Genomic DNA, 24,428 nt, shown 5'->3' with positions numbered 1-24,428 from the left:
CCTTCTCCTCCCAGCACTTAGTCTAAGAGCAAGGAAGCAAATCATAAAAAGGAGTAAAGCCCCCATACATACATATACACCGGATGGGAAATGTCAGTCACTCCTCCACCTTCCAAACAGTCACAGATCAAACAGTGTCACCACCGGAGAGGACTACTTTTCTCTCTTGCTCTCCCTTTTTTTTTTTCTTCCACAAATCGAAGCTTCTTCTGCTACTAAATATAATGCAAACACATTTTTTATCATGGATTTTTTTTTTTTGCTGATCTCGATCTGCAACAGAAGAAAAAAAAACCAAAAAAAAACCACCAAAAACCAAAAAACAACACACACACAAAAAAAATTTGGCAAAATCAAGAAAAACCCCGGAGAGTGTGTGCAGAGAGGGAGGGGGGGAGGAAGAAAAGACATTCACTGAGTGGGACAGATTAACGTGAACTGTCCCCCCCCCCTAAACTCCTGGGAGAGAAAGAGATCCACTCTCCCTCTCTTCTCTTTTCACTGAAATATAACACACATTCGGATCCCAGGGCTCTCAGACAGTCTCAACTGATAGACAGACACATCGAGCTGCTTTTCCTGCTTCAGTTTGTTACTCCTCCTCCTCTTGCCCACGTCACCCTGACAATTACAAATAGGTCTCACACAAACCCATACCTGTCAATCTTTTTAATTGCTTTGTTTTCATTTTTTTCTCTTTCCCAGAGCTAAACAATATGACAAAAAAAGAAAAAAAAAAGTCTTAATACAGCACGGCATAAAAGATTCCTCATGTGAGACACGCGTAGAGGGGGTTGTTATAATCCACTTGCTAAAGTGCTGTGCAAGACGCATGTGCTGATCTAACTTCAGCAGAGGTCTTCTTCCAGCAAACTTAAAAAGAGAGAAAAAAAAAAAAAAAAAAAGAGGCAGGCAGGAGATGATACTTCGCCGTGGCACACGTCTACCCAGCATTGAATTAAAAATGATTTATGGGAGATTACAGTTCATCCTTACTTTAAAATACCAACAGATTGCAGAGCGAGAACTGCAGCATATGAAACATACTGCTAATACATTTTGCACAGTATGTGTCTGGGGATTTATATAATGTTAGCTGCGAGAACAGAAGGGTTCTTCCTTTTTTTTTTTTTCTTCTTTTTCTAAGTCAAGAAAGCAAATAAAAACTACCCAGCCGATTCCTAAAGGAAAACACTTGGAACCGCAGTTTTGTTCTTTTTCGGGCAGAAGGGGATTTTCTTTCTTCTTACTACCGCACAATTAAGCATTGAGCTGTTTATACTGTTAGGATGGAGTTAATTCTAGAACTACACGCGATATCAGTGCAACATCTCTATTACATTGCCTCTCTCCACGCAGTTGTACCAACTTGGGACTGGCGGCTCAATGACAACACGGACTTTGGTCCCTTGGTTCAGTTGATTCCCTGAGCAGGTTCCCTCACCCAAACGTAATCTACACCGGGGGGGATGACTATATGATTTTTTGGGGTTTCGGGGGGGTTTTTTGGGTTTTTTTTTTTTTTTTTTTTTTTTTTTAAGAAAAAGGAAGAAAGAAGCATGGGGGGGAAAGGGAGGGCAAGATTTTCTGGCGGTATCAGGGATCGGGTGAAACCCCTGCGACCCAAGCAAACTGACAGCAGCCTGTTACCCTTCCCCTCCTGGCAGGACGGCGACGGCGGGAAGAGCTTCGCCCGTTTAAATCCCCTCCCGCGGCAGGCGCGGAACCGCCGCCGCCGTCTCGGGGTTGATTCGTAGCACCTTGCGAGGAAGTGAAACGTTTCGCACGGAAGGGGCGGAGCGTCCGCCCGCGGGCAGCGGCTCCTCGGCGGCGACTAATAACAACATTCGGAGATTAGCTGCAACTTCTCCCCACTTCTCTAACCTTTCCCGGCCGATAATTTACCGTGCTTTCTTTCTGTTTTTTTTTTTTTTTTTCTTCTTTATTCCTCCCCTTTTTAATTTTTTTTTTTTGGTAGGGAGATACCCTCTTTTTGTAAACTAAAGAGAGGAGCGGGGGGTGGGGGGTAATCCGAGGCGTTTCTCTCTGTCCGTCTGTCTATCCCTCCTCTCCCCCTCCCCTATTTTTAAAACCTTTAGTCAGAGGCAGGGTGCAAACTAAAAGCCACCACCACCACCTCCTTTAGGAGATACTCCGGCCCGCCGTATACCTGCCTCCCTGGCAAGGCAGAGCAGGCAGGGGCAGGCGCTTGCGGGACGGACGGCCGCGGGAGCGGGCCGGCCTCGCCCCTCGGTAGTGCCCGCGGCGGCAGAAGACGAGCGGCTGCTGCAGGGGGACCATCTTGCCGCTGCTCCTCCGGCGGCGTCTCTGTGCGACGGAGGGGCCGGCTGGGAAGGGAGGGAGAACCTGCTGCACGGGGCTCTGTTTACGTACACACATAGCTGCGAGCGGGGAGCTTCTCCTGCCGGCGCGTCCTGCGAGCTGCCTGGAGAATCCCGAGCCGGAGCTCTCCCGAGCGGGGCGGGACAGGAGAGCCGAGGCAGGGCATGAGTTTTAGCGCGAAAAGCGGCGCTTTGCTGAGCTCCCGGGCAGCGCGGTGGTGGTGGCGGCAGCAGCCTTCCTGCGCCGCGGCGGCTCCCGCCTGGTCCTGCTTCGGTGGTAGCTGGTCGCGGCCCATCCTGGACATGTCCTACTCCCGTCACTTTCTGGATTTCCAGGGCTCGTCCATCCCCAGCTCCATGAAGAAGCTGGTGGTGACTAAGCTGAGCCAAAACTTCAGGGAAGCGGTCACCCTGCAGCACGACTCGCCCGTGCCACTCCCGGGAGACGGAGACCTCCTAGTCAGGAACAGGTGAGCTCCCCCCCCCCCCGCGCGCCCCGGCCCCCGCCGACTCCTGGCACCCTGTGGCCTGCTCGCTCCCACATGCTCCCTCACTTCGGAGACCGGCTCCAAAGTTGTACCAGCCGCCATCTGGCGACTGTTAATTTCATTTTATTGTTGATGTTGTTGTTTTGAACGGCTGGTGCTACAGCCCTGTCACCCTATCCAGGTGTGTGGGGGGTGACACTTCCTCCTCCCCCTCTGGTGGGATTCTCTGTGTGTGTGTGTGTGTGTGTCTGTGTGTGTCTGTGCGCGCTGCTCCCGGCGTGCGCCTGCCCGAAGGAAGAGAAACATTCCAGGGCCCCTGTGCCAAAGTGGGGGCGGGGGGGAAGAGGCGAGTGTTACGTTCGGTGAGTGCCGAGGAGGGAGTGAGACGGAGCGAACCGCTCGCAGGGCCCCTCCCTGGGGCCTGCCCGGGCTCGTTACACGCACGTAGTGCCCGGGGCGTAAGCGTGTCCCCGGCGCACCCGCACAAGTCCCCCGGGGACGCTGCCGCACAGCGCCCCGTCATCGCGGTGTGCGGGCGGGCCTGGCCCGGCCGCCGTCTCCTCGGCGCGGCCCCGCTGCCCCGTACGCCGCTCTCTGCCTCGCCCCCGCGCAGCCGTGACTCACCGGGGAGGCCGCGGCCGGGCCCGCCGCCCGGGCAGCCCCGGCACCACCCCCGGCCCTGCGCGCCAAGCGCGGGCGGCGCGGAGGGGGCAGGGCGGCCCTCGGCCTCCCTCGCAGGACGCGGGCCCGCAGTTGTTGGTGGCTTTTAGAGAGGAGCTTTTAGGGTCAGGCGAAGAGCGAGGAGGTGACATTTTGCTTAGCATAATACACCGTAAATCGCACGCCCGGCGCGATGACCAGCTCGCCGTGAAATGAAGACTCCGAGGACAAAACGTGCCTCCCCCCACGGCTGTCTCGATAAAACCTGTTTGTTCTCGGTGGCTCCTTCCTAGACGCCGTCCTTCCTTGCGCTGAAACTAAACCTTTTAAAGTTCAGAGGTTTTTTTGCTCACGAGGGGAAGCCGAAACTCCGGGAACTTTGGAGCAGACTGCGTGGCTGGCACGGGAGAGAGCAGAGCTCTCAGGTTCTTGTCAAGCAAGGAATTCGTAGTAACACATAGTTTACCGTGTTCGCCGTGGGAGTTTAAAGATGTTAAGCAGCACTAAATTGTCTTGAGAACAATGCTGCGAGGTCTACTAAGGCAGTGTTGTGACTGTGCTTGTATGTGTGACATGTATGTGTCCATATGTAACACACAAATAACAGGGTGAAGAATTGATGTGGAGAAAGAACAGGGACTCTTCCAGGCACTGACGAGGAAGCTGCTGTGGCACTTAAATTCGATGCTGACATCTCCCACTAAGATTTCTGAGACCAAAATTCCCTCCAAACCTCAAGTCTAAAACATTGTGTTGCTGCATCCAGTAATGGCGTGAAACAGCCATCCGGCTGGAGTTAAATTCCTTTCTGTGGAAGAGGTCAAAAGACTTGAGATACAAGTAGCAAGTACTCTACTTGGGTAATGCAAGGCAGAGCAACATCCTTGTTTCTCAACTCCCCTCCCTCCCACACACGCACTTGGAGTCTTTCTCATCCCACTCCCTTGCCCGCCCTCTTGTAAATTTTTAAAATTTATTCCTTTTTTTTTTTTTTTTTTTCTTTTAACAGCTTCCAATGTATCTCTTCCCTTCTCCCTCTTCTCCCTCCCTTTGCTGGGTGGGCTCCCTGGGTGCTCATGGGACATGCACACTTCATGGTAAAATGGCTCATACCACACTAAAGGCAGGAGCTGGTCCACCGATTCAGGCAGGCAATTGCTGAGCTTTAACACATCAGCCTGTTACACACATGTTCCTCTACTGGTAAACATGCATGAGTGGGGATGCAGGGAAGGAAGAGGTGAGTGATGAAGTGTAGATGTGGAGTTCATAAATTTTGTATTATTTGTGGCGTTTCTTCTCTCTTTACTGTTCTTTTCTGAAGAATATCACAGAAGACACAGAATTATGTTACTGTAAAACATTCACTATATACAAGCTGCAGCAGGAAGCAAGTTCTGAATGTTTCCCCCTCTCTCTGTCACTCTGGGGAAGGACTATCCCATCCCGAAAGTATGGGTCCCTGATTATTTAGTTTTTTAAAAACCAACCAAGCTAAAATACAACTATACATTTTCTAATAGGTAGAAGCATACAATTAAAACATTGAAAGACTTGGGTTCCAAGAGACCATTTACAGATTTGTTCATTTTAGTCCCAGTCATGCCCATGAATAGTATTAATTGCTAATTAATTAATAGTATTAATTATTTTCATGCAAAACAGTCCTCATTCACCACAATAAAATCTGGTTTGGGATATGTGGGAATAGAAAATTAAAATCTGTGTGTGGGATAGATATTTTAAAATAAGATGCAGTTAGGGGAAACTTTCTTTTGCTTTAGAGAGCTATGGCAGCAACTCTCATTATTACTTTCTTATACAGAAAAGGATGACCCATCTTCTACTCAAATATCCTTCAAAACTAGAAATTAATTTAAGCTGGTTTTTTAATTTTAATTTTGATTCTGTGTAGGAGAGAGGAGGGGAGAAGGTGATAAATCCTTAATGAAGCCATTTAAGTTTCGTGTGTCCGTTTGTCCTGTTTTCCGGGGGTGGGGGGGGGGAGGGGGAAGGGGGGAAAGGGATGGGTGTGGAAGCAAGTGTTTTCCTTTTTATTGCAGGAGAAAGGTCCAAAGGCTGTGAAGGTTTGGTCCTTCTTAAAGTTGTTGGGGGATTTTCAAGATTTTCCTGATGAAGTGACACATTTCGTTGCCAAAATACCTGTAAGGATTTACTTTTGGGCTGAAAGCTGGGACCAGAGTTTATAGAAAAGGGAGTAAGAGGGGTTGAGAAAGTTTCTTTTTTTGAACCAAGGGACTAAAGGGATCACAGTGGGGAAAGTGGAGGGCTATTCCTGCTGGGTGTTTGGTCTAAATAATGTTTTTCTTGCGTAGTACTGGTTTGGATGACTTTGTTTTGTCTGTGTTTAAGGCTGTGATGCTGGTTTTCGGTGTCTCACTCTTTGTTGTGGTACACAAAACGGCATTTCTTCCCCTCGGCAGCGTCCTCCTGTTTTCTATAATAAACAGTGCGAGGGGTTTCAACACTGCTTAGTATAAATAAAACGGGTGACTCAATGTGCGTAATTATTTTGAGAAAAGCCAATCTCAGGCTTTTTTCACACCCTGCCTCAGGTTTGCGTCTTGAAATGTAAGGGGCAAAACTCAACTACAAACTTCTAAATTAAAGAATAGATTTAAAGTAAGGAGGTGAATGAAGGCAACGTAAAAGATCTGGAAGGGGTCTTAAAACCCACTAGCACTCCCAAGTAGTTTTTAGTTCTGTGCTCTGTACTTTCCTCAGCCTCAGAAGTCAGCAAACTGATCTTTAACTTGTAATTCGTACTTTTTCCTACTTTTTAAAAGCAAAATAATCTGTGAAACTGCAGGCACATCCAACCACCTCTCTTCTGTCAGCTGGAATGACAAGGCAAATTAGACACTATGTTTTAATCCACACGGTGCTTATGATCGTTTTAATGTGCAAGGAATCTAAGAGACTAAACAATCTTGTTAAAAAAAAAAAAAAAAAAAAAAAAAAAAAAAAAAAAAAAAAAAGGCCGTACAATGCGACCAGGAGTTTAGAGTCTGCACACAATAAAAAGGAGGTTAAAAAAAAAATGGAGGGGAGGGCTAGACGGCAGGCTGCGTTGATTAATAATGATCAACCTAGAAGCTCAGGGAGGATCATTTCCCGTGGCACAGCAGCCCCGCAGAGACGGGGAGGGAGCGGGTGCGTGTACCCGCGTGTCTGTCTGTCTGTGTGCACGCGTGAGTGTGCAGGGCACGGACGGGCCCCGGCCCCACGGACAGCCCTCATCCCATGCCCGGCGCGGCGGGGAGCGCCCGGGCAGCTCCAAGTTGCGCCGCGGCCCCCGCAGCCGCACGCACAAGTTGCGGTGCGGTCCGGGCGGGGAAGGGTTCGCATCCTCTCCGGCTGCAGAACAAAAGCAACGGTGCGTGTGCTGGAGCTCTGCTCGGCAGACGCCTTGCCCACCGCACGACTTGCCCCTTCGCCGCACGCAAAGTTTTTGTCCTCAGAGTGTTTGTTGTTCTACCTGCCTTTGTGCTCCGGCCGCCGCCGTGCAGCGCCGAGAGAGGAAGGTCTGAAAAACAGGGGGGCTTGTTCTCCGGTCGCTGCGCTGCCTGCCCTTGTCGGGGTGCGCTGCTCCAGCCGCGGGCACGGCGGCTGCACGTCCTGCCAGGGCGGACGCGCGCCGAGAGCGAGAGGAGGGAGGCTGAGCCCAGCGGGGACCCCGGACCTCCCTTGCGGGTTAGGGTCGGGGGCAGAGCGGGCGCCCCGGGCTGCCCTCGCAGCTACCGGGAGCCCCAGCTAGGCGAAGCCGGTGACGGGGCGAGCACGGCTCCCCACCGGGCTCTCAGCCCCCGCTCCCCTCCCCAGAAGTTGGGGTGTAAGAGCGGGAGGAGGCTGGTGCAGCGCCGGCACGTCTCGCCTGGCGCCCGAGGGACGCGGTGCGCCTCGGAAGCTGCAACTCCGTTACCAATTTTTATACATCTTTTAGCACTCCTGTGCGGGAGTCACCTTAAAGCGGGATAGTAGAAGTATCTGCGGACAAGACGTAGGCATTTTTTGTTGCGGCAGAACGGCGAGTTAAAGGCAGGATTACCGAGAGCTGCAGTCACTTTTACCTATTTTGTGCAAAGATATGTTTACGCTTACGTGTCTTTTTGTACGTAACGTTGGTGAAAGTTTGAAGCTCCCCATGTTGTAAAGAATGAGGGATATCAAAAGGAGCAAACCAGTTTTAGCTCTCCTCGCTCTGTGTGCAAGCATTTTAAAACTACACACACATATGAGCAGATCTTGTTGCTAACTGCAACAATTAAAAGCGCACTGTTTGCCTACTTCTGCAGCTTTTGCATGGTGTCAAATACACCTTTTAGGTTGTCACATCCACACATAGTAATAGTCCTGGCATTTGCTGTTTCATGTGTTTCTTTTTTATATTTTCCAGTTAGCAGAACCTTCCCCAGTCTCTCTTCTCTTGCCTGTGTAAAGATAGTTACTTAAAAAAATAAATAGTCTTTGCATTTGAGCTAGATCGCAACTTTTTTTTAGGCATTATCTTCTAGCTCTTAATCAAGTTGTAGAATGTCTCTATCTTTCTCTAAAAAAAAAAAAAAGCCATCCATTTTCACCTGTTAGAGGTCAGTAGGACTTGATATTCAGTTTTACAATTTTATTCCTTTGTGCAAGGTTGTTTTGATGTGTTGCAAGTAATTTATATAAAGAAAAATTTTTTAACATTGACATTAGCTACATCAAAAGGCAAATTTGCTGTAGTGACTCCATCAATTAAAAAGTACTTGCCTACAGTAACGTGACCTTGCAAATGACATCAATAGTTAATATGATCATTAGTCATTAACAGTATTATTATATTCAAAAATATAAATTTGTTGCCAGAATCCACATATTTACCGCTCTGCATGTTTTATTCCTTCTGTGTTTTCACATCTTATATGAAGTGGTCAATTAATTTTCATGTTTTAATCTTTTTCAGATTTATTTTCAGCTTGTTTAGCTTAGTCAAGTGGACCTAAGGAAAATTCAAGAGATTTTGTTTTGTTTTGTTTTGGGTTTGGGTTTTACTTTTTACAGCTTCTTATTGTTTCTTTTTGTTTAGAAAATTTGTCTATAATTCTAGAATAACTGGATGGAAACTATGCAAGTCTGATGAAAGTAATCTTTGGAGTGTACTCATTAGTCAAATATACAGATAATCAGAATGAATCTTGTACTTACCCCACAAATTTGAATACAAGGTTTCTCATACAATGAAAACTTGGTAAGGACTAAATCTCATTAATACATTTGTGTTTTCTTCTAGATTTGTCGGCATTAATGCATCTGATATAAACTACTCAGCTGGTCGATATGACGCTTCAGTTAAACCCCCCTTTGATATAGGCTTTGAAGGTGTCGGTGAAGTGGTAGCGTTAGGACTCAGTGCTAGTGCAGATTATACAGTGGGTCAAGCTGTGGCCTACGTGAAAGCAGGCTCCTTTGCTGAATACACAATTGTGCCTGCCAAACAAGCAGTCCCTCTACCCTCAGTGAAACCCGAGTTTCTGACTTTAATGGTAAGTGGTGCAACTGCATACCTCAGTTTGAAAGAGCTGGGAGACCTATCTGAAGGCAAGAAGGTTCTGGTGACAGCAGCAGCTGGAGGAACGGGCCAGTTCGCTGTGCAGCTTGCAAAGAAGGCAAAATGCCATGTGATTGGAACCTGCTCCAGTGATGAAAAGGGTGGCTTTCTGAAATCCATTGGCTGTGACCATACCATCAACTATAAAACTGAAAATGTCGAATCTGTGCTTAGAAAGGACTACCCCGAAGGTGTGGATGTGGTGTATGAATCTGTTGGGGGAAAGATGTTTGACTTGGCTCTCAATGCCTTGGCTATCAAAGGGCGCCTGATAGTTATTGGGTTTATCACTGGCTACCAAAACCCCACTGGCCTCCAGCCCATTAAAGCAGAGTTATTGCCAGCAAAACTATTGAAGAAGTCTGCTAGCGTCCGGGGTTTCTTCTTGAACCATTACCTTTCTGACTACAAAATGGCTCTGCAGCATTTGCTCAAGATGTATGAAAGAGGAGACCTGGTTTGTGAGGTGGACTTTGGAGACATGTCTCCGGAGGGCAAGTTCACTGGCTTGGAATCTGTATTCCGTGCTGTAGATTACATGTACATGGGAAAAAACATTGGAAAAATTGTAGTTGAATTACCTCACTCTGTCAGCAGTAAGCTGTAAAAACAGAACAATGATATAAATCAGAAGAGAGAAAATGGGCACTTTATGCCTCAGATTTACTAGAAACAATTTCTATTTTTAAGCTTAGTAATGGATATTATATTAAAAAACAGCAATAACGTGTTAATGAAAAGAGATGAGTTTGTTGAGGTTTTTTTTTGTTTTGTTTTGTTTGTCTTTATTTTCTTAGAAGTGTTTAAATCAGTGGCTGAAGCAGGGACATAATGGGCCTGTGTTTGATACTGTCACTTAGGTTAGCGTGAGACAAGAACATTGTTCTTGACAGAATAAGTCTTGATGCAGAGACAGATTTAGTCTGTCAGCCTGATTTGATAAGACTTCATATGTAGTTCAGCTTAGAAAAAAAATCTTTCAGCAATTTTGATTCCCTGATTTAAAAATAAAATTGTTAGAACAAGAATAAGTAAAGAGTTGTATCTTTGGGTTGCTCTATTAATCTTTTGAAGTTTCTGTGAAAAAACGCTCTTGATTTTCTGTCACAAACATGATAATCATAATTCAGTTGCATCATGGATCATAGTAATATTCCTTGACTGGTTACACAGGGAAATTTATCCTCCAATTCTGACATGTCAGTAATATTAAGCAACTTGACTTTTTTTTTTTTTAATCCTGTCTTTCGTAACTATAAACAACTGCGCAATATTCTTTTAAATCTTTAACTACAAGTTGCAATGTAGTCTCATTTTGTTGCCTTTTCATTTTCCACAGCTACTGTTTATTGTCCAATCTCCCCTTTAGTCAGTATTTAAAGATTACTGGAATGGGATTTTGAGCCATGTTCATGTGTGTTCTGGCCCTGTATATTTTTTGAAGATTAAATAAAGTTTTAAAAGCTATTTAAATATTTGTGGCATTTATTAATAATTATATGTTTCTTGCTGAGTAGCTCTTTTTCAGATATTCTGTTTTTCAGAGTTATTTGACTGATCATTCTTGAAGGGACTTACCATAATCAGGCTGCTACTTCTACTTTTACCAAATACTGCTTCTGCAGAAGCCCTGTTACAAACAGCAGGACGGTTTTAAATCTATAGTCAGAATGCCTGGTACACATACTGATGCTCACCCATAGATTTTCTAGTGGGTGCAGTTAAAGGGTTTTGTAAAGTTTCAAAAATTCTTCCTCATCTAGTAGATATTTTTAATGGTACATGCAGTGGGAATTCCATCTAGAAGCATAATATTTTCCAGAACAATAAAATACTTGAAACTGCTTGCTCTTCGTCTTTTTCTTCCATAGCAAACTTTTAAGATCTTAAAGGCAAATTTTGCCACATCTTTTGAAATTGCATTCATTTGTATGCAGTTGAAGAGATGGAAATTTCCTAAGATCATATGCCTCATAATAAACATAATGATAGGTTGATAATGTCTAGGACTTGAAGGAGAAAATCCAGGATACGCTTAATTTTAGGGCATTATTCAGGACTGACTGTACACAACATTTTTGATTGTAACACAGGAAAACATACATTTTATTCAGTAGTGCAGGTAGAAAAATAATTTTGATTTAGTGCATTCTTAATGTAAATTTTTAGTACATATGTCATTAACATCATAAAGAATTGTGTACGATAGAGAACTGTCCCTTTCTTGGGCCATGCCTGACTGCTAGGTTTAGTCTTACTTCGATGGATTTTGGGGAAAGGCAGAATGGATTGAGTCTTTGTGACCATTTTTCTCTTTTATTCAAGGTGAGCATCAAACAACCACGATTTTTGTTTTAAGTAAGATCTTTGTCTTAAGTAAGAAAAGTTAGAAACATATTTCTTCTTTCATCTCTGATAACACAAATATTGTGTTGTGTTTGTGTTTTGCATCATTAGGAAGGTATATTGGCCTTCCAGCTGAATGCTAGAAGGATGCAAACACTCAAGTACCATACAGAGCACGCAAAGTTCTCAGCATTTTATTCCTTGTCATGTGATGTCTTTTCTTGTTCAGGGATAAGGTGAAGTCCTTGGTCATTAAATGCATCTTAAAAAAACAATGTTGTTTGAGATGCACTGTGGCAAAATAAAAAACAAATACAGTTGGTTATATCTGATATGTGCAGAAGAGTTGCATGAGTAAGAATTTTTTCAAATTAAATTCCTGCAGTCAAATGCCAAAACCGTCCAACTGGCCCAATTTTCAGATGTGTTGATCACTGTCAGTTCAATAGATTTGGTGTTTCTGAGGCAGTGAATTCCATATGGTTTTCTCATAAAAAATTCTTCCTGTAACAGGATTCTGTTTGGACATACATTCTACTTTCTTTTTAACATGTTACTTCATATATAACATTGTATAATGCAACTGCCCCAGGCTTCTTCACTGATCAATATAGGGGAAGAGAGGAACCTTTGGAGGTTTCACACATATATATTCAGATATGACATGTTGTTCATTTTAATTTTGGCTTCAGATTGTTGTTTGGCACTTTCATACTGATCACAGCATTAGTAAAAGGTTTACATTTGTTATATGCATGACTTGGATAGCCAATGTGCAAATTTCATAGCCCTTTTGTTGTTTAGGTTAGGCTATGGTCATTGGGCTTGTCTTCTTCATCAAATGTTTATGTTAAGCTGAAGGGGTAGCTCAGGGTCAACATGAAAACTCTTCCATGAATGAATATGGAATGAAGAAGTCATTTTTGTTTTTAAAGACACAACTTCTATGCTTAAATTGCTGAAAGAGAGCATTATCGATGGAGAGAGGGTGAAAAGTATTTCTTAAGCATGCAGATAAGGCCTTTTTGATGAGTTTCATAATAAATTTTGGCTTGCAGCAGGAGGAAACAACCTAACTTCTCTTTATTTAAAAGTACATTCTGCAAACTTACAGTTGTGGGAGCAGGGCTGCCTTTGAATAAGTAAGCTATGATGGATTTAAATAATGTTTAAATATTAGATGCCTAGGAAAATGTATATGGCATGCACACACTGAGAGGTTTAAATGATGATAGGACATTGAACATACAAGGAAAAGAAATACTGTAGAGTCACAGCAAGGGATTAATAACAATACACTTAATATGCTTGCAAAAAAGGTGTATTAAAAGCTGTGTGCACAGTGGGGACTTAAATGATTAAAAATAATAATGCATTTGCCTTGAAAGTACTAAGTATACTATATGTAGAGAGCAGGGATTTAAATAATAATACTATTAATAATAGCAGCTCATTGAGATGTGGCTGCTAGCACTACATCCTAATTTTACCTTTCTAAATGAATTTGCTACAGAGGAATCTGGCATTGTTTGCTGAGGCTAATAACCGAATTTCCCTTCCCTACACACATATGCTTCCATGGAAAAACAACAAAGAACTAGATGAAGAGCTGGCTTTTTTCCTGAGTCTGTCACATGTGTGCATACGCACGCGCACACGGACACACACGTACTCACTCGCTCTCTCCTGGCTTGCAACCCTCAGCACATTTTACAGATATGCTTCCTACTTAATTGCTATGCTGGATTCTCCTAATACCTTTTTGAATCAAGTTGGGTTTCTACCAAGCAGTAGTTTGCTGTATGTTTGTATGCGTGCAAATGTGTGTAATGTATATACACATAAAGTGTATATTTAGTAAGTGGATATGAGTAACTGCTGTGTCATGTAAATACAGATAATTGCAGTCTCTCAAGGAAAAGTTTGCAGTAGTGTTTGCAGATATTATATATATTCCTGCTTCTGTCTGAGGAGTAAAGAAATTTCTCTGCTGAATAGCTGTTAGTATCTATTTTACAAGATTTACTCATTTTCAGGTACCTAATGTAGCTGCTAGCATGCATGCACGACAATACAATTTATATGGTAAATGGAACCAAATAATGGCTTCACTGAATGTTATGGCTGCACTGAAGGGAAATGTCACGGTAAATAGCTGCCAAATTATGGATCATGCCGAAGTGTCACAACTGCACTAAAGACAAATAGCACTAGAGGCTATTGCCACTGTGACGCTTTTGAGTTATGAAGAAGAGGAGCAGCCTGATGTGAGCCTCTTTGTGTCCTCATTATAGCAAAGGGTTACTGGTGCAGTGTACAAGAAAACCTAGTCCTACGTGGTGGCTAGTTATTAATCTGTTCTTTTCAAATCTAACAGCTGTAGCAAACCAGAAAATCTTTTCCTTGCTTTATGGATACGTATAAACACATACAAACAAAGAAAAACCTGCAGGTTTTATGAATGTAAATGTGTACGGGAAATGACTAGTAATGGAAAAATGTTGTAATAAAATAATCTAATCAAAGAATATTATTAAATTTAATATCGTATGTGTCTGAAAGCTTTAGTTGCTTCTTATGCAGATAGATGTGTGAAATATAAGCAATAATGCACTTTCTCTCTTTGTAAAGACTTGAGTAGTAAGGACATTACCAACTAAATTGCTTCTTCTAAACTGAAGTGTGTCCCGGTTTCTTTCATTTTAATGGGAGGGTAATAAAGATGAAAGACTAACATTTTAACTGATGGATCCCTTAAGCTACAGAATAGAAATTTATTATGTTTTGAGGGAATATGTTGAATGCTGAAATGTGGAAAGAAGCAGGGAAATCCCAGGTAAAATAAAAACAATGTAACCTCTTTTTTCATTGTTATTATTATGACATACTTTTATGAATGGAAAACTACATACTGCTCTTACTTAAACTGAGAAAACAACACTAATCTTTCTTTTGAGAAAAAAAATAGGGGGAGTTACTTGGAAAAAAACAAAAATAGATTTGGAAATGGAGGGACATCGCTCAGCAAGTGGTCGCGTCTCTCTGCAATCACTTTTCAAATCCTGCCTGCAGTGTTCAGGGAAGTGAGTTTGATGCTCTGACCACTATTGTACACACCACAAACGTACCATCCATAACACAGCACAATTGTCAGTTGCTGTTTTACAGAGGGGCCAGGACTGAACAATCATGGTGGATAAATTACTTTTCTATTCTACAGCAAGTAGCTTTCCTACCATGTGAAGCTTAAGGTCATTGGCAGGGCAGTGAGGGGGAAGCTTATATATTAGTTAAAACTAATGCACTAATAGTGTTCAGATAGAGGAACTAAACCAATTAATTAAAGCCAGGTTTATTCTTTGAGATGGGGGGAGATGACTTGGAAGGTTATTGTACCGAGATACACGCATGTATATGTATGTATTACTCCACTTCTTGCTACAATATTCCTGTGGATAACTTTTTTTTTTTTTTTTTGCTTTTGTTCTTTAATATCTGCATTTAAAACTTCATAACTCATGACTGAAGAAATTCAGATTTCAGAAATAAGAAAATATTCCCCAAAGATTTTAAAACTTCAGTAATAGAATCTGCTTACAATTTTTACAGTGTAGTCTAAGGGGGGAGGGGAAGAAAAACCTGTCAAAAATTAGGTAGGACATCCTTGAATGGCAATTAGTGTGCCCAGAATTTATTTTATGTGCAATGCAGTTGCAAGTAGCTGCTTCTTATTAAATGAAAATCCTGTATTATGTACTTCAGGAACATTCCAACTAATGAGTATGTAATGTCCTTAGTGTAACACAGAACTTCTTTTTGTGTTCACAACCACAAAATGCTGGAAACTTGACAAATGATATCATTTAAGACAGATGCCTGCCTTAGGGACCTGTTTTTTGGCTTCCTGTTTCTGGTTTTTATTTCAGTAACATTTGTAATTGCCACAGGATCTGTACCTGCGTAGTGTTTTAACTCCTTCATATATGCCCCAATCCATTAACTCCTTGGGTAGGTACCCGGGAGTAGTTTCTTTTTTCTTTTTCCTTTTTCCTCCCCAGCTGGTGTGTTCTTCCTGCCTCTCACAGGCACAGCTACACACACAAATAAAAGCTGGATCTTATTAGACCAGATGAAATGGTAATGTCAGAGGGGGTAAACACTTACTGCACTTGCTGTGTTTTACTAGTGCAGAAGTACATCTAGACCAGGCTCAAGGCAAAACCCAAGAAACTGTGAGGTACAGCCTGCTGGTTCTCAGTGAGAAACAACAGAATTCTGTGTTCATGGCATAGGCACACAATACCTTGATCTCAGTTATACTTTCTGATGTATATTTCCCCATTAAACTCACATTCTTTACTTAGGTTATAGGGCAGGAGCATTTTCGATATCACTTCTATTGATGCTGGTTATAGGGGGCATTTTGGCGGTGCTGGTTCAACACAAGCTGTAAGTTGCTGTGCCTCCAGCAGAGCCTGCTTCATGTAAAGCCCTTATCACAGGACAAGAGTAGTTTTCAGCTCCCTAGGCACTCAGCATGGATCCTGGCAGACTGCAAGAAACTTTCCCACAATCCATAACAGCCCAGAGGTTTTGGTGGTGGTTTATAGCATGTTTTTTCTCTGACTTTTTTTGTAGGTCGTACAAAAACACATTAACAATGGGCTGTGTACAAGAAGCTTACATGAATCTTTGTAGGGGAATTCTCACTGAGCCACTTCACTGAATACTTCAGTATACAGTAATACCAAAAAAAAGCCTTGGAAAGAGAATGAGCTCATGGCACCTATTCTGCAGGTGAGACTTTTTTACTTGTCATAAGCAGTTACGTCTCTAGGACTTACAGTGTTTTCTGATGTCATTTTGATGCAAAAAACTCTGCGTTCAAATCTTCTTTCATAGGGCATGCAGACTCGTTGCACCTGTACTCTTAGGACAAGTTTATCCCATGAAGTGCTGAACAACTGTATCTTTCTTCAGAACTGGAGCTGATGACTCTAAAAACCTCTGTTTACTGCAAGACCAGACAGCACATCATAAAAACCTACCCTCCAGGCTTTCTGTAAGAGAAGGAGGAGGAAGTCTTTCTCTTCTGTCACAAGAGGGAGGTCAAAAGGACCAAGCAAGTGCCAGACCAAGTCACTTCTGCTGTTCTAGGGTTCATTTTCAGAGAAAGTAGGCAGGCACACAAATCTCATTATGCGTTACGAGGATCTGTGCAAAGGCTTCTTGTGTGCTGTCTTAAAACCATACCCCTAAGGGAGTCATTCACAAAGGGAATAGAAGTAAAGGAAATTTGTATATTTTCTGGAAGCAGTAAGACATGACATGCAGCGCGGTTCTGGCTGATTACAGCATGCCTCAGGTGAGCTGGGAGGCACAAGGCTGCCAGCCAAGTGATTTCAACCACCCAAGAAAGAGAACTCCACAGAAATGCATTTTGTGTCATGTCTGATTGCTACAAAGATAACCACTCCAACTTCATTCACATTGGCATGGCATTACTGACATGACTGTTCCTGGCAGCCTATTGGAAACTTTTATTTGCATCCAGAGTTTTGAAAGCCATTTCATAACATTAAACAAGAATAATGCTGAAAACGCCTGCCTTATTTGCCCCTTGACACCTGTGTGTAATCCCTCATTGAAGCCCTAATGAGGTGTTCTCCTTGGGTCGTGTTACTTCCAAAATAACACCTGCATACAGGCAGTATAATATACCTTTCCTCCCTGCACAGGGTGTGGCAAGAGTAGCCAGATGAAAGTGGATAAAATACAATTTTTTTTCTATGTCCTCAGTAATCGAGGTGCATAGTCAGTTCCTGGATCATTTGACTTCTTACTGAGCTGGGAAACCTCAATCTGCTATCACAAGTGCCTACAAATAAGAGAGATACTGAGTTGGTTTCCTCTCCTGGGAATGTAAATGAGGAACAAGAATAACGCTCTTGAAACAGTGTAAAAACAGTCTCTGAGGAGAACCCGGCTCTTGTTTCTGTGTGCATGTTCATGCTGCTGGAAAAAACAGTTTTAACCCACAGACCTGCCTAACCTCAAGTTGTAGTGAAATTTCCCAGGGCCTCCAAATAACTCCCAAAGTCTTGGGAAATTCAGTTCAGTGTTTGCAGTCAATGATGTTGTAAGAGCTGTGGTGGCAATGGGAGCAGCTTTGCAAGCTCTGAGCTCTCAGATGATGGGTGGTGGCAAAGCAAACTTTGCTCTGGAGGAACTGCTAAAAAGGCAACCCTCCAGTTCCCAGGCATTCTCTAAATGAATTGGACTGTGAGGGACAGATTATTCTCCATCCTAGTTCAAAAAAACGGCTTTTCCCCTCACTCCTGTAAATCATAATCTTGACTTACTTGATAGCTCCTTTTTCCATCCCTTTTCCCTCTTTCCACAGCTTCTCTCCCTACTCCCAACAAAAAATAAAGGGTGAAAATAATAATAGAGAGGGAGGCTGCTGGAAGTGTTTCCGGCTTTTCTCACTTTTCAGAGGGGCGTAGATCAAGTTGTCTTATAATATATGTAAACCTAAGAAAGCACAGAGTTTTGCCTATATGCTCTGCAACAAAATTTGAGCAGATTTACGGAAAATATATCCAGTTTACATTTTACCTCAGAAACTGACTTTTTTCTTTACAATACGCGTTATCTCTTCTACCTACATGGGGGAAAAAGGTCAAAACAACCCACCAAGGTCTTTTTCCACCTGTGTGATTTAATTTGCAGTGTCTCTCATTCTGTTAATGTGATGAGGCAACTTCTTTGGCACTTCTTCCTTTCTGGTGAAAAGCTGCTGTGTTCAGCAGTCACAAAACACACATCATGGCGCAAAGAGGAAAGAGCCAAATATTCCTCCTTTTCAATGAACTTGAAATTGTAGCAATACAAAACATTTCAGCATTGGGTCACATGGTATGAACTAGAACCCTGTAAGATGAGTGATGGGCTGTAGATAAAAGATGCTGTAGAGACAAGGATTGTATCTAGTGGGGGCAAAAAAAGGATGTTGATAGTGGTGTGTTCAGGTGACTGGAGGAAAGCCAAAGTCTGTGTTTCACCTCAGATGAGTTCAGGCTTTCTCCCCTGCATGTAAATCAGATACAGTCCTAAATCTAACAGAAGTGCTTCACAAGTATACTGCAGTGAGCACTAATAGCAGTGTCTTTGCTTTCTAGATTATTTTCTTCTATATTCCTGGCATTATGTCACATTTTCATCTAATTACAGACAATGCAAGGTGGGAAGGTGAAAGCAATTATTTCTTTGCTTCCAGAAATAGTCAGAACTTTACCAGTCATATATAAATGGCAGCAGTACCTTTTAGCATTTTCAGTAAACAAATTCTTGATAGCGCCTTCAAGATAGCTGGAGGGGAATGGTCACTCAGGCTTAGATTTTTTTGGAACTTCTCATCATAATTTTGCCAGAGTACAACTGACATCCGTGCTTATCCAAATGATGGCAAAGTTCCTTGGTCCTTGAAAACTAGCCATACTGTACCAGAGAGAATACAGAGAATGGTGCTGTTCCAGTGCTTTCCTATCTGCCACACTCTAAGTGGAAAGGTTGAACAACCCCCAGTTCTGACACTTGTACATCAGGAAATATGAACTAAGCTCTGAAAACAAGCATATTTTCTCTAAGAACTTGTCTCACTCCAAGAAAATATACTTTCAGGGTGTTGTGGGTGAATTAATCTCTTTGTTCAACACTGTATTTAAAAAAAACCACCAACCCTAACAGTCCTATTCTCTGTCCCAGGGTTTCCCTGGTTCTGTGCCTGGCAGACTGACTTTGCACTGAAGCACACCAGCTCTCCATACCTTGTATATTTTAATGCCGACACTGATCTTCAATCAGCCTTGCTCTGGCCTTCCAGTAAAAATATGCCAAAATGTCATAGGTTTCCAAATGAAATGCAAATACTGAACTTTCTGAAATTTACTGATAGTATTTTACTCCTTTACTGCAACTGAGCTGTACCAACAAGGCACATTGGAAACAAGGGTTTAAGATTCCTGACAGCAAACGTCTTTGCACTTGCCACTCCACAGGTGTCTCAGTTGGATGGTCTGTGGCACCTTGATGAAATACTCGAAGTCAGGTCAGACTACCTTTTGTCATATGTAACTGTTATTACACAGATGTCACAGCAGCAGGTGCAAAATAAATACCTGGGTAATGGAAACCATTTGCTTTGCCTTTAGCCACAGGCATCAGGTCTGATTTACTTGTGGCTGGCAGCTAAGAGAGCAAGGGAGAGCCAGGCCTCTATAGCCAGGCTCACTTTGCTCAGAGATGGGAAAAGATAGCCACACTGGAAGCTTCTCCAGAGGAGATCGTCCTATTTTTCACCCGTGCCCTCTTCCTCATGTTCCCTACTATTCTGCCAGAGCACGGAGATTTAGCTGAGCCTTGAATCTACACTTACGCACTGCCCTTTCATCATTTGGACCTCGGTGGATGTACACAATCTGGAGCAGTCTTTGCTCAAGGCAAACAAAGTAAAGGAGGAGAGTGACATTTCAGTCTTTCATTGCAGAGTCATTCAGGTCACTCACTGAAATTACAGACACCAGCTCCAGCAATGTTAACAGCCAACTTTAGATTATTAACCATCCTTTTGATAGCAGTACATTTATGGTGCCAGTGCACAGAGAATTCCTCCAAATTACAGGGTGTCCTAACACAGCCGGTCAAACCACATGGACCTCTAGATGCAGTAAGCAGTATAATTAAACCTGTTTTTTCGTTTTTACTTTCCTAGCAGCACTCAAAATATGCTCTCGACCACTGGATGCTGCTCTTTGCATCAGGCTATGAAAAGAGATAAGAGTGAAGGGTGCCTTAACAATAGCTCATTAAGAAGACAACAACCATTTTCTTTTATTGCATTATTTATGTTTTGGGTGATAATACAACACTATTTCCAGGGCAAAGTGCACTCAAGAAGCATATCGTCCTGTAGGTGGTTTCATTTGATAAGATTTAGAAGAGGGAAAGCTACAGCAATTTCTTTTACCTGCTGTTTTCCTGAAAGACATAAGCTTTTCCTTATGCTCATCAGGCCATATATTGTCAATACATTTGAGATCCACCAAATTTTATTAGTTCTTTCAGATGCTTTTGGGAAAGGCAGTGACTCTTTTTTATCCCCTCAGGCTCTAGAAATTCTTCACTGCAACAATCACTGGCATGCCTGGTAGGATCCATTTTTTAATATAATGACCTTCTGCATAAAAGCAAACAAACATGAAGAGGACCTAAACATTTAGATCATAACGCTGATTTCACACAAAGGAGTCCATGTTGAAAAAACCTCAACAAAAATAATAATACAGATCATGGTCATGAATACTTATTTTCATTCCTTCAATTGTATTTTATAGTTTGTCAAACACTCTGTTAATTACACTTTCCTCATATTTTTTCATTATTCTCCTGCAGAGCCATTTTCACTGTCTACTGCTGCTGCTGTATATTTTGGTACCTATGTAAAGATCCAAGAATAAGTTTTGGCCATGACCATGGTATATTTACTCACTTCAAAATGTAAGTAAAAGAAATGAAACTGATAATGGAAACTGTAAAAGCTAGGAATTCATTACCTATTATAATGCATCTTCCATCTCTTTGACTCTTTTTGTTGCTTTTCTGCTATAAACAATACTAATGATTATTTAAAAACTAAACAAACCCCAACAACAAAACATAATAAAACAAACAAAAAAAGACCCAAATCTGGGAGGTGCAAAAGGTACAGAAACTATCAGACATTCCAAGGAGAACACGAGAGAATTTGGCTTGAAAATAGAGGCTATGGCATAGAGTGTATCCTGGGTCTGCTTCTTGTTGTGGAGTGGGACACTAACAGAGTCATAGGGTGTGAATGGATCCCCATGCCTGTGTAAGAATTAATTAAGAGACCAGACAGCAACTAGAAAGAAAGGCTCCTCGTGCTCCTTTAAGCCCTGAAAGTGTCCACTAAATATGCTTACTGTGAAGAAGAATAGCATCTTAATACTAAATGAGAAAGCACTGTTTAAGTTATTAATATAAAGTACAAATACCTTCAGTGACTGAAAGAGTCTTGTAGCTAAAAAAACCCAAACCAAACAAAACCAAAAAGCTCGGGCAAAAGATTTCTGATTTTCAAAGTAACAGAATTAGTTTGACAGTAAATACTATTCACTGCCTTTCTGAATTACAGATCACTGAGATCTCCATCCAGAAATGCAATGTACTGGTATTCTTCTTGTCCATGATATATACTCAGAGGGCTATTTCTCTAATTGATGGCTTCATCATTCAATTCAAGATGCATAAGGATAGCTATTGTTATCTAACACTATCATATGTTCCAATTGTTCCACACTTCTCTCCTTGTCAATAGCATCCAAGATATCCTATCTTAATCTTCAAGATAGCAAAAGAAAGGTGCATTATTTGTTGACTCGATGCATCACATTATTAAGCATTTGTGAGCAACCTGCACATCTCCCCACTGACATCTTTAAGTATTCAATTAAAATTGGATGAGAGAGTACACCAATACAAATAAATACTCAGTTATATGAAGGCTTTGCATTGAATTCCTAAATTATTCTAATACAGGTGCTTGCTAGCAGGCACTCAGTTGAAATCAGGACAATGATGCGAGTGTGAGAATAAATGGTGTATGAAAGGGAGGAAGGCAGATTGCTTTATGGTGGAGCCATGGCAGAGGTTTCACAGGAAATGCTTCTCCCAATACAGCTGAACAGGGAAGGAGAGCTCTGTTATATGGATGAGCGGGACCAGCACTGGCATCTTGTCATTCTAACTTGTATAAGTAAGCAAGCTTAATTTCTCCTTGTCTTTTCAAGATGACTTTCCACCAACAATCTCATTATCACACACATATGTTTGTTGCACGTATCTGAGTCCCTTCATGCAGACATGAATGCAATGAGAAGAGCAGCAATATTACGTTACCCAGTAACATCGTTTTCCCTTTTCTTCCTTTTAACCAGGCGGATGTGACCTGCCTTCTCCTTCTGCAACTAACAGGGTGACCAGAGGCAGTGGAATGTACACCAGGACTGGAAAGAATAAAACCAGAGGGAAAGCAAGCTGTCAAGAGAACAGTGTACTGAAGATGAAAAATGTAAAACATGACTTCTATTTACCGTGATTAATATGTGACGTTAACATGTTTGTCATGGAAGATGTTAATCTGTATGTTTTCCTATTATGTAGATATTTTCTTATATTACTTATTAGAAAGGGAAATAATCACAATGATGGGGCAAGAATGCCACTTAAAAATTAGGTGATGCCCAGTCAACATAACATAACCACTACAGTGTCATTTCTGATTTAGATGTGGTGATATCAGTATAATTGCCGCTGGGAAGAAATTAAAATGGCTGTTAATGATAAATAAAATGACAAGAAGGAGGATCCTCCTTCACATATAATTCCAAGCAAAATACAGCTGCTGAATTCCTTGAGCACTCGGTGCCGTTCATTGATAAAGAGGAAACAAGCAGGTTTTGTGCAGCTGCACGGCCATAAAAGCTGTCATGTCCTTTCCCAGTCCCAAATGTAGACATCATAGGTCTAAAGAGATTTCACCATGCTATTTCCACTCAGGGGAGGTGCAAAAGTGAAGCACACATGAAGTGAATATTAACACTATTCTAGCAGAAAGCACTGTACATAACGAACAGAAATATAAGCAATAACAGGGTAGGGGGCAGGGAGACAACAGTGCATGTGGATACTTTACAAAATCTCCAGATACTCCTGCCTTGTCTCTGTCAACATAGGCAGCCTTAGCTCACGGATCAAAAGACCTTCATACATTTGTTTTATATCATAAATGTGTCGAGAATGAGCTACACAAAGCATCATTCACCCACTACACATGGCTTGTTAGCCTAGTCGAGAGCATCTTTCAACTCATTCACACATTAAAAGCCAGGAGACCAACATTTGATTACTAGTTTTAGCATTAAGATCAAAGACCATATCTTCCCATCTGTGAAGAGCAAGAGCCAAATTGCTTTCTCCTCTCTCTGCATTTACAGGAAAATGGAAGAGTCAGAACACAAAATCAACGTTATACTCCACATCCCATGAATAACACAGTTCCAGCCTATAAAAACACAAAGCAGCCACTATAACTTACATACATTTTCTTGGAAAGAAGTATAAGCAAATCTGTACTCACGTCTTCACAATGCTCCCAGTCTGCAGTTATCCAAAGCTCAGAGTGGCTTGATCCACAGGTGTTATCCTAGTGTATAAAATTACAACACCTCTAAAAAGGGAGAATACCATATACCTGCCATTTACTCTTCTCTTGATATCTTCAAAATCCGATGGTGGTGTAAGAGTTAGATTAAATGAAAGCACTAACTTAAAATCACAAAAACAAAACTGAAACAGTCAGGGTAAGTTAATGTTATTTCATTATCATAGTTAGGTTTTTACTTACCTGTTGGTCAAAGAAGCTTAAAAATATAAATAAATAAAAATCAGCCTTAATCTGTAGAATAAGTATGTCCACTTTTGGGTGAAGCTTACTTTTTGATTCAGTTCTAGCCAATGCTAATTCTTCTACAGGGGATTTACTCTTAGGTGCATGTAGCCAAACCATAGCAGGGGCAGTGAAAGAAGAGAAGGTAAAAAAATGAATAATGTGTAACATGTTTTCTAAAATATGGCAAATTAACACATAAAAGACCCTAGTGAAATGGCTGAACCACTGACCTGGCATTTTGAGTAACACAGGATTTTGATTTTTATTTTTATCATTTTTTGGTGGTCTGTTTTACTACACAGCATGTGAAAGGAGTGCAGAGCTCAGCCAGCCCCCAGCTAATTGCTTTGGCTCTTTTGCATGAAGATCATTTGCTGATAAATTGTTACAGACACATTTAGGCAACAAGTTTTTATAGGATGCCTGGTGCTCTTTATAATGCAATTAGC

The 24,428-nt window shown here is 42.0% G+C and overlaps 2 protein-coding genes across 3 annotated transcripts in view; one reads left to right on the top strand and one right to left on the bottom strand.

Annotated features, from left to right (window-relative positions):
* Positions 1–1,518, bottom strand: part of TSHZ1 (teashirt zinc finger homeobox 1) — a 57,550-nt gene extending 56,032 nt beyond the window's left edge. For both annotated transcript variants that reach the window (XM_066184511.1, XM_066184517.1), the window contains exon 1: positions 1–1,518. This exon is cut by the window's left edge and continues 1,089 nt beyond it. The gene's annotated coding sequence lies outside the window, so the exon portion shown is untranslated.
* Positions 1,519–2,005: 487 nt separating this feature from the next.
* PTGR3 (prostaglandin reductase 3) lies at positions 2,006–10,568 on the top strand. The gene is made up of 2 exons (XM_066184524.1): positions 2,006–2,812; positions 8,784–10,568. Exons 1-2 carry the CDS (start codon positions 2,508–2,510, stop codon positions 9,706–9,708), a joined length of 1,230 nt encoding a protein of 409 aa, XP_066040621.1. The 5' UTR covers positions 2,006–2,507; the 3' UTR covers positions 9,709–10,568.
* Positions 10,569–24,428: the final 13,860 nt, after the last annotated feature.

Source organism: Chamaea fasciata, unplaced genomic scaffold, assembly GCF_029207755.1.
Source record: "Chamaea fasciata isolate MVZ Bird 193981 ecotype frontalis unplaced genomic scaffold, bChaFas1.0.hap1 SCAF_1, whole genome shotgun sequence".
NCBI classification, from domain to species: Eukaryota; Metazoa; Chordata; class Aves; order Passeriformes; family Sylviidae; genus Chamaea; species Chamaea fasciata.
The sequence above is the reverse complement of the archived record's forward strand: the minus strand, read 5'-3'. Positions and strand labels throughout refer to the sequence as shown.

What these genes read in the sequence shown, in the direction of transcription:
- PTGR3 (XM_066184524.1), top strand. Translation starts at nt 2,508, where the DNA reads ATGAGTTTTAGCGCGAAAAGCGGCGCTTTGCTGAGCTCCCGGGCAGCG. An exon ending in GACCTCCTAGTCAGGAACAG is followed by an intron (nt 2,813 to 8,783) that starts GTGAGCTCCCCC and finishes GTTTTCTTCTAG; the next exon opens with ATTTGTCGGCATTAATGCAT.